An 11,045-nucleotide genomic window follows, 5' to 3' on the forward strand; every position below is an offset into this window, starting at 1 on the left:
GAGTGAGGAAGCCCAACCTACACTCAGACTGTGGACAAGATTCAAACCTATGCACTTGGAAATACCTCGGACCCCAAAGCACGCATGGTTCCACTGTACCACAGCGGTCTCTTCTGTATCCTGATAACTACCAATGACTCAATATCTTTAGATACATAATCATTATAGATAACATTATCTATTATCTTTATTACTGTTGATATTATGTACTGGTCATCCATTTTTAAGGATCCACTATGAAATACTTACACTCTGCAATTTCTTATGATTACTAAATGTATTGTTATTTTTAGAGTAGGAAATATTAGTTGTGGGGAACAATGGACACAAATAGGGACTAAATGTATATAAATAAATACCAATTCACTGGTATGCCCAGCCTCTTACTCACTTTAGACACACATGGAGGTAGACCAGCCCTAGCCTGTCTAGACCTCCTTGTATGTGTGTAGCTAGTCTGGAGATCCTAGGAGAGAGAGAGAGAGAGAGAGAGAGAGAGAGAGAGAGAGAGAGAGAGAGAGAGAGAGAGAGAGAGAGAGAGAGAGAGAGAGAGAGAGAGAGAGAGAGAGAGAGAGAGAGAGAGAGAGATAAGAGGGTGATGAGGAAGACGACAGGAGGAAAGGAGGAGGCTCTGGGGCCAGATCACCAGTTGAGTCCATTGTCCCTAGTCCCAAAATAGGCCATGTGTCAGGTTAGTTAGGATAGTGGTAGGAAGGGTAGGTGACTGGAGTGTTCATAGCATACCTGGTAATGTAAGGGCATTGTCAACCAATAAAAAAGAGAAAGTATATTTTTGTTACTTTTGTCATTAAAATTAATTTTTCTTTCCCTGTTAGTTTTCACTTGTCCCAGGGAGGGCAGAAAAGGTTAACGATACGTGCCTGGTACTTGGGACAAGTACACTGGTACTAGTGACTAATACAATTATTGTCATTATTACTATTAGTATATGTTGTTGATGTAGTTTTACTTGCAGCCTATCCCAATACTAGTACATTCAGTACCAACCCATGTTGCTTTACCCACATTACATGCTTTTTCTACAGTCAACACTCTTTCGGTTGATATCTTTCATGTTAGATCTGCCTGTCACTGTTTATTTTTCATGTACATATTTTAGTTGGCAATACCACTGAACACTGTACCAGAGGCTGGAGCCCCACATAAAATGTTAATATTCTTATAATTTTTTCTTTCCCTTTTTCAACAACATGTTTCTCACTTTTTCTTCATTTTTTTTTTTGTCTTTAAAAGAGCATTCTTCATTGAAATTGTGACATAACCATCAATTCAAAGTTATGTATTTTGAGATATGGAAGTAAGTAAAAGGTAAAAATCAACTTTTTAATGGACCAAAGCAAATAAGCACTTCTTTGGTGTTTTCAATACCCCAAGTTTTGCAATCCTCGAGTTTAGTACTACACTTTTGAAACAAAGCAAGGGCAAAACTCATGAGGCTGGTTTAATTTTACTATGTATAAATGTTTTTCTACTTTTTAGGCTGATGTATACTTGTTTCCATCTCTTCATTTGGGTTATCTCAGGTATTTATACAGTGATGCCTCAAGATAATGAACACTTCAGGGGAGAGGGGTTGTCCGTTATCATGAATTGTCCGTTACTGAGAGCGGTTTGTCTGTGAAACCCTTAACACTCCCCTTATTCAGTAGTAGTTTATTCTCTTTAAATAATGCAAAAAAAAGTATTTTCATTATCTAATCCATCTTATTTTACACTCAATGTTGATATAATAGAGTTCAATATTATCTAAGATGCATACAGTAATAAAATTTGTCATATCATGAATAAATTAATTAAAAATATAGTTTCCTGTCTGGTGTAACTGCCAATTCCCATGTGGTCCAGTGGCATTTTTAATAAGCATTTAATGACTGCCAGAAAGACATTGCTGAGGTGATCATCAAAGTCAGAGAAGACTACTTACACACTATTGACACATCCCCAAAGATCACCTTCCTTTCTCTAACGCCGCTTCACCTCCTTACCCTGCCCTGTCTTTCATTCCCTCTTGGTGTGTTTCTGAAATTACATCTGAAATCCTTCTAACTTTTGTACATCACCACTGAGGTAAAAATCAAGATGTGTTCTCTATAGAAAACTGTTCCCCCATCCTAAACACAGCATTTTACAGTGCTACACTGCCAAGTGCGAAACCTCACAAACCCCAACCTTAGGCAGTCTTGCTGCAGCATACTACCCTGCTGCAAACTTTACATATTACCACCTTCACAACCAGGAAGCCATGTTTTGTTTACATCACTATGTTTTTGCCACCGCTGCTACCACCGCGCTGTTAAAACACTTCATTCATTATGTCATTTACAAGAAGAGAAGAAAAGCTTGTCCATGTCATACTAAATTACCCTCGGTCAAAAGAACAAATAAATGAAATTGTAGACCACCAATGACTAGTAAATGAAGACAAAAATTGAGTGATGAAGAGTTTGAGTTTGCATCTCTGTCATCTGCCCAGTGAATATCTATTAGCCACTGTGCAGTCTCTCTCTCTCTCTCTCTCTCTCTCTCAGTGTGGCAGTGTCATTATCCTGACTTGCCCAACAATATTCAAACAGAAATGCATAACTCATATTTCACTTCAGCAGGCAGCGTGTCCAACCAACTAGGGACCATAAATGAGTGTCACTCCGGTGACCCCGACAGGCAAGCAGTCACCACTCATAGATGAACAAAAGTTACAATGGTATCTAGCATGCCTTTTTGGCTCGTTAATTGTCATATGTGTATTCGTCTACATAGCCACTTGGGAACTAAGGGTTTGTGAGAGAAAAAAAAGAAAGCTGCCATAATGCTAAAAAAATTGGTTCGGTTAGGTTAGTCCAGTCCATTACTGAGCAAAATCTGTTATTGCGAGGTCTGTCATCACAAGGCACCACTGTATCTCTATTGAGGAACAGAATGGTCTCACTATGAAGGAAGAGGTATATATCAGTCTAAGTTGGCTTGCCCTCCTGTAGAAGTATGTAATTTACAGTGTAGTAGTATGGTCCATGAGACTGTCCCCTTTTATTCAGGATCAACAAGCTAAGAATGTAAATGATGTGTGTTTAAATGTTTGATGCTGTGTCTAAGCTACCTTATGTGGGAGTGATAACTGTATAGCTTCTAAGTATCTATTAACTCTTCAATTGAGCATACATTACAAACACCATTCAACTTACTTAGCTGTCACTAAGAGGCCATCTTCATGAAGCAGGTCCAGCAACATCTGGTTCTCATATTCCAGCATTGTTCCAAGTTAAAGCTGAAATCCAAAATACATTTGGTTAAAATAAAACTTTCCATAAGTTTTAGTTATGATTTGTAAGTGTTTATATAAATTCATCTCAAGATTTCCAAGGTTGATATTAAAAAAAACATCAAAAACAAAAAAGCAAAAAAAAAAAAAAAAAAAAAAAAAAAAAAACTAAAAAAACAGGTTTCTTTTTTCACATATAAAAAAATAGCTTTAAATCAAATCATAGTATGAGAGGGTTCTATTCATACAGTTTCTTTGGGAAGAAACCACAATGTTGCATCTCTTGTATCTTCTACCACTATTTTCACAACAGACCTGGGGATATTTATGGTCCCCTTCCCACACTGTTGGCAACTATTCTGCTGTGAGGAGGGTTGGTTGGAGCAGGGAAATCCATTGATATCTTATCTGTGTGAACTAAGGCCTTATGGGGAGATGGGTGTCCAAGTGTATTTTCTACCCCATTTATCCATCACATTGCTATATTCACTCTGTGAGTAGTAAAAGCTCTGCATGCTGAAAAGAAGAAAAAAATTGAAGAAAGTCAGAGAACCTGTGGGCCCTGATGTTTAACATCAACATGGCACCCTCAACCCATGCAAAAAAACAAATACATAAAAGAGACAGCTGTTGAACATTCTAAAAGCACAGTAGAGACTCAATACTCGAATGTCTAAATAGTCAAACTTTTCAATAGTTGAATGCAAAAGTTCGACTCAATACTCGAAAAAATACCTATTACTCGAACGTCCATCCACGTGGCTGTAAACAAAGGGTCTCTCCCTTCCTGCCCCCCACCCCTCGCCACGTGCCCCACTGGTCCACCACAGCCAGGTGATCCTTCGCTGTCATAAAAAGAACATTGCCCTGCGCTTTCTCTCTGGAGTTTTTTTTTTGCATTTAGAAGCTTACAATGGCACCGAAGAGGCTTGTTAGTGGTGAGAATAAGCCTACAAGAAAGAATGTAGTGACAACCATCAAAAGGAAAAGGAAGATTATTGATAAATACGAGAAAGGATGAAGAATAACCGATCTTGCAACTGAGTACTGTATGGCTAAATCTACAGTAGCCACAATACTGAAGAAGATAGAGCTCATTAAAAGAGCTGATGTGGCGATTGGTGCGAAAAGACAATTTAAGCGACCTGTGGCAGTGGAAGAAATGGAGAAATTTTTTATTGGATAAACCAAAGACAGATGGCTGGTGATTCTTTATCAGAGGGCATAATTTGTGCACATTTACCTTTTTTTATTTCAATGTCTGCCAAAACTGGGTGATTCTTATGAGCCCATGCATTTTATGAGCCATCAAATACAGTACATTTATGTTCACTTTTAGCTTTTTACAAACTTTACTACCAAGAAAGGTTTGTTTTGTGATGCACAAAGTGAAATTTTGCATGGAACGTAGAAAAGAAAGCAGAAGAAGAGCCATTTGTAATCAGTGGCAGCTGCTTCTTCTTGTGACACTCTTTACCTTGTTCATTTCTTTCACCCCAATATTCTTGTTTCTATCCCTTTATTGTATGCTATAATGGACATCATACCTTTGTATTCACATATATATTTTTTTTATGTAAGCGGGAGAACTGCCAAGAGCAAAAAAGATATATTAGAAAAAAAGGCCCACTGGAACTAGTCTCCAAAAAAGATTGAAAGAATTAGTCAAAAGCCTGGGACAAATGTCTTGACACCTCTCTCTCTTAAAAGAAGTTAAGTGTCAAGTCATAGGATGATGGAAAATAGAGAGGCAGGTAGGGAGTCCCAGGCCATAGTGTTAATAATATACCTTTTTGTACATGGCAACCACAGTCAATTCATATTTTGCTTCAAAATATTTGGTGGGTAAACAACTCCACAGCTTAGTCCTGGCCTGAAAATATTCATGTGACATTAGGGTGAGTGTTGTAGTGACTAGCATGTTTTACCAGTGAAAGGTATGAATGATTGAGACAGAAAGGAAGAAGAAAACCTTGTGCAGTGGGACCACAGGAAGAGGGGAAGCATGCAGTTAGTAATATCAGTAGAACAGTTAGCATGAAAATAGCAATAAAAGATAGAAAGAGGTGCATCATTTCGGCACTGAGAAAGAGGCTGAATACAATCAGTCAGAGGAGGGGAGTTGATGAGACGAAAAGCTTTTGATTTCACCCTATCTAATAAAGCTGTATGAGTGGAACCCCCCAAACATGCAAAGAGTACTCCATACAAGGACAGATAAGGCACTTGTATAGAGTTAGCAGTTGGAGGGGAAAGAAAAACTGGCAGAGATGCCGCAGTATGCCTATCTTCATAGAAGTTGTTTTAGCAAGAGATGAGATGTTAAGGCCCGTACCAAGAGTCATGAAGGTTTAAGGTTGAGGGTAGAAGGCAAGGTAATGTGGTACTAAGAGTCGCTGTCATTATTGGAACGAAGAGCAGAAGGAAGGTCGAAGGGAAGGCATGGGTGCCCCCGTGTCTTCCACATGACCTTCGAAGAAATATTTTATAATTTTCGTAAGCTGGAGTGACCAACGAATAGTATGAACTAAAATCAACATCAAGAAATATTTTCAATCTCGGAAAACCGATAGTTTTGTTTCCACGTAAGTTACTATTTTTTTATAATAGAGAAGGATCGCCTTAAATCGCGAGGTGGAAGAACGCAGTGGATCCAAAAAGCTCGCCACCTAGCTGTCTTAAAAAGCTTGTTTTTGTTTGTCAGTTAAGTTACACTGTTTATTTCATGGTAATAAATATTTTCTTTAGTGAGCTCATCATCCAAACCTATTAAAGACCAAATATGTACATGGGTTAATGGAGAATAGGAAGTGACAGGTGAACTGCCAACAGACAGAAGGCTGTCAAAGTATGCAAAGAAAAGCCAGTCACAAGGTAGATACTAGCCTGTATAAGCAGGTTTAAAACAAAACCACAAAGATGTATGTAGACAAAGAATTTCACAAGCACCCCACTTCACACTAAACCAGGACTTCTTATCAAATTCTCTCTCTCTCTCTCTCTCTCTCTCTCTCTCTCTCTCAACAAAGACAGTGAGTGACATAAACATTGAGTGCAATAATGTTAAAGCTAAGTCAACAGATAACTTTTCACTGAGTTGGGTGTGATGTGCAAGGATTTAAGTATAGGTATACTGACAGCATTGTAGTTCTCAAGATGTATAGTCCTGTATCCAAACCATTTCAGGCCATGATTAATGTAATTCATGATTGACTATACTAATGTGTTAACTACGTAATTTTTAATGATATGCATACAAATTGTGGTCTAGCAGAACCCAAAGTATACAAATTTCTCAACTCTTGTAATGAACTACCACTGCTTCTTGATATGGATTTTGTAAGCCAGTGATTTCCAAACAAATGATAAATTACCACTTTAGGGATAATGGAAGGATACAGAAAAAAAAGAAAGTTAAGAATTCTGGAAATTATGAAAACACTGCAGTCTGTAAAGTTGTTGAATAAACCTGTTATAAATACATAGTGAAATTGAGCAACAACAATAAACATTCAGAACTGCTATACATATACAAAACTTGAGAAGAAAAATGATTTAAATGTGTGGCAAGCCAGGTTTTCAATAAGGAATGCTTGAGTACACAGATATTCAATAACTCTGATCACATGTGGGCTTGTTACTCACTACCTGAGCCTGCCTCTTTTTCACATTGTCAGTTTCTCTCTGAGCACCAACTGATGCTATAATCTTGAATTTTTATTTAGCTATAAATATCTTAATATTAAATAATGTTGATGGCATTAAATGACTTGGTGATCGCCTTTCAAGCTAAATTTTTCTTGTGAAGGATAGCTGGGTTTGTTGAGCAGTCTTGCAAGTCTTTATTCTCTTTCACAAGATTGAGAATAATTATTTTCTGCTCGTGCGTGAGTGGCAAGGCCCGGTCACAACTTCTTCCCTCCATTCTTGTAACGCGCGCTGTGGTTTTGTTGTTGTTTGTGGAGCTCAAATCCAGATTACAGTCATACCAATACCGAAACAAGTGTTACCAACTCATGCTAGCGGCAGACCTCTCATGGCCCTACCTTCCATGGTGACTCTTGATACGGATTGAAGGTAAGAGCGAAGGCTTTGCCTTGCTGGTCAAAGGAAAGGTCCGTGCCTTGGCCTTCGTGACTCTTGGTACGGCCCTAAGTTTCCAGTTAAGATTATAAGTAAAGGACAGACAGAGGATATTTAGTGGAAGAGGGAGACAGTTGAGTATCACTGAAGAAAAAGGGATGGTTGTCTGGAAGGTTGTCGAGTTGATAGATGAAAGAATTGAGTTTTTGAGGCATTGAAAACTACTCAGTTTTCTCTGCCCCAATCAGAAATCTTGGAAAGATCAGAAGTCAGGCATTCTGTGGCATCCCTGCGTGATCTATTGACTTCCTGAAGGGTTAGTTGACTCTGAAAGGACACAAAAAGATGTAGGGTGGTATCATCAGCGTAGGAGTGGATAAGGCAAGAAGTTTAGTTAAGGTCATTAATGAATAATAGAAAGAGAGTGGGTGATACGACAGAACCCTGAGAAACAACACTCTTAATAGATTTAGAAGAACAGAGACTGTCTACCACAGCTGCAACAGAACAGTCAGAAACTTGAGATAAAGTTGTAGAAAGATAGAAACCATAAGAGTTTTGAAATCAAAGCTTTGTGCCAGACTCTATCAAAAGCTTTTGATATGGCTAACGCGACAGCAAAAGTTTCCCTGAAATCTCTAAAAGAAGATGACCAAGACTCGTATGGTAAACATCATTACGAAGAACTTTAATTGTAGGCATGAAATAGTCAGAGGGAGAAGGAGAGGGAGGAACAAACCCAGAATCATCTAAAGCAGAGTTGTTAGTAAAGCAAAGGTCACCAACTCTCTATTATTCATTAATGATCTTAATCAAACTTCTTGCTCTATCCACTCTTACACTGATGATACCACCCTGCACTTTTCCATGTCTTTTCGGAGACAACCAATCATTCAAGAAGTCAACAGGTCACACAGAGATGCCACAGAATGCCTAACTTTTTTTTTTTTCTGATTGGGAGAGAGAAAACTTAGTACTGTAGTTTTCAGTGCCTCAAAAACTCAATTCCTCCATCTATCAACTCAACACAACCTTCCAGACAATTATCCCCCTCTTCTTTAATGACACTCAACAGTCCCCCTCTTCTACACCTCCCCAACTGTATAAGGGCCTCATCCACCTATGTATGGAGTACTCTTCACATGTTCAGAGGGGTTCCATTCATACTGCTCTATTAGATAGGATGGAATCAAAAGCTTTTCATCTAATCAGTTTTCCTCCTCTAACTGACAGTCTTCTTTCAGCCTCTTTCTCATCCCTATTCTGTCCAACTCTCCAATGCATGAGTTAACCAGTACTCCCAATCTTGAGTTAACCAGTACTCCCAATCTTGAGTTAACCAGTACTCTCAATCTAGAGTTAACCAGTACTCTCAATTTTGAGTTAACCAGTACTCCCAATCTTGAGTTAACCAGTACTCTCAATCTTGAGTTAACCAGTACTCTCAATCTTGACTTGACTTCATTCAAGAGAGAGGTTTCAAGACATTTGTCCCTATCCTTTGGCTAATTCTATCAGCTCTATAAGGAGACAGGCAACTGAGTGGGCCTTTTTTTCTTTATATTTTTGCTGCCCTTGGCCAGTCATCCTCTCTTACATGAATGTAAAATAAAAGAAATGTTGGTGTTAGGAAACAAAAACATTAGTAAATAAGAGTTGCATGGCCTGCCTCAATATTTACTCTTAAATACTATTCCAGTAGCCTTTATCAATTCATAATGGATATATAACTCAGAAACAATATGGAGCTGCCTTCAGTAGGTTAGGTTAGGTTGGTTTACAATTTATCAGTATTTTAAGGATTTCTGGGGATCTTTTTCCCAACTTAGTCAATATGGCCTCTTAAGTAGACTCTTTAAGAATGGCAAAATTTGGTCTGTTATGGCTGTCCCAACCCAAAGAACTGGTATATTTGGAGAAAAAAATAAGTTTGACAGTAAATACTAATAAGTAATTCACCAATGATTGTATTTTGATGCCTAGAACACAAAATGGGCATTCCTGACCATTGGAATATAATCATCAAATTTTAGATAAAAGGTAAATCTATAGAACAGCAACTCCTTACATATTCTTTTCTATTACCACCCTTCCCCCCAACAAGCTTGGGAGCATGTGGGTAAATCGGGGTTTATTTTTTTTGGGGGGGAGGAGGCAAACGAGGCGAGATATGGCGATCTGGAAAATCTAAGGACAAAAACCCATTTTTTAAGAAAAAATTTAGGAAATTGTAAAAACATCATGGAAAAGTTTTGCTGAAATTATCCTAACCTAACATAATAAGCTGCAAACCAGGGCGCTGCATCCCCCGGATCCCCCCTAAACTAACCTATAATCAGTAACGGGCATAACAGTAATGGGCAGCATCTGCTTGCTTCGCTTGCTCCGGCAACTGAATTATAACCTCTTCGCACATCTACATATTGCCAAGGGCAAACTGTCAACATAACTACCCTAATGTAAACAATACTCACAAAATTAGGTTGAAAAATCTATGACTCCTACGTTGCAATCAGGGCACCTGTCTGAAGCCATTAGAGCCGGTGGATGAACTGACATGGCGTACTGACACTTCCTCAGCACAGGCCTCACGCACATGCCAACATCCATACGTTCTGTCTCGTGATTGGACTACTCTTACCCACAAACCCAGAATGTGAACAACAGACAGTCAGTTCCTGTTACCCACAAACCCCAGATATATACAATAGACAATAGCAATGTTTACTTTTTGGACTTAGACTCCGAGTGACGTCTCTAATTTCATTGAGGCAATGTGACATAACCATGTGTGAACCCCAAACAAGACCACAAGGTACATGTTCTCCATTAACTACTCATCATTTTGTTATTATTGTACTGATTAGAGAAGAGGTCCTGTTTTATAGATTTACGATGCATTGTAACTAAACCTAACCTAACTTAATGCAATGGTTTTCATGCTCAGTGCAAATCTTTAATTCATAACCATCAATAATGAGTAATTTGCAAGGGAAAAAAGAAGTCCCTTAGAAAGATGTCTACTTTCCAGTGGAGCACATCTTTTCTCATATAAGTGACAGACAACTCTCTCCAGTAACTTCCAAAAACTCCACTTCAACAAGTCCCCAAGCTTGGTGGTGCAGGGGAGAGGGTATGGTGGGGAGATCTTGTTATGCATTTTTACCCAAGTATCATATATTGCTTAAAAACAAATAATCAGAGTTTCAAAACCAGTAGGTTAAGCTTATTTCCATATTCCCTCCAAACCTAAGTAAACCTCAACTTGACCTAAACTAATTACACCGGTAAATAAGAATGCGCTGAAAGCAAACATTTTTTTCTTAAATCCTTCACGGTGTTATTATCAATTTGCCAATGAAACACATCACAAGATAGAAGTGAGTTAGTGCTGATTCTGGTGCAATACTGAAATGGCTGCTCCAAACTCACTTTTAGTGGTGGGAGAATGTGTGCAGGCGGTAGCGTCCCAATCTTTTTCTTTTATTTTTTCAAATGGTTGACTTTCACAAACACATTTCAATGGTCAGGATTGTCACCGCATCTCACCATGGTCGTATCTTGTCACCGTCACCGTCTGTCAAATCTCGATAGTGTTAAACAAACCGCTTTCTAAACCGCTTCTCTACTTCAATTCAGAGTTTAGAGCGTTGACTGCTTGGCTTCACGATCTTGATCTTGATCT

General features: G+C 38.5%; 1 protein-coding gene across 5 annotated transcripts in view; it reads right to left on the reverse strand.

The window, feature by feature from the left end:
• LOC123503534 (DNA repair endonuclease XPF-like) overlaps positions 1 to 11,045 on the reverse strand; it is a 432,975-nt gene extending 421,930 nt beyond the window's left edge. For 2 of the 5 annotated variants that reach the window (XM_045253376.1, XM_045253377.1), the window contains exons 1-2: positions 10,793 to 11,044; positions 3,201 to 3,283 (exon numbers count right to left, since the gene is read on the reverse strand). In XM_045253376.1, the coding sequence (XP_045109311.1) occupies positions 3,201 to 3,268 (68 nt within the window). In that variant the 5' untranslated portion in view covers positions 3,269 to 3,283; positions 10,793 to 11,044. Of the gene's footprint in view, positions 1 to 3,200; positions 3,284 to 7,323; positions 7,386 to 10,792 lie in introns of those variants that run through there. The other 3 variants (XM_045253374.1, XM_045253375.1, XM_045253378.1) reach the window with 3 other exon arrangements.

Source organism: Portunus trituberculatus, chromosome 14 (assembly GCF_017591435.1).
Source record: "Portunus trituberculatus isolate SZX2019 chromosome 14, ASM1759143v1, whole genome shotgun sequence".
Taxonomy (NCBI): Eukaryota; Metazoa; Arthropoda; class Malacostraca; order Decapoda; family Portunidae; genus Portunus; species Portunus trituberculatus.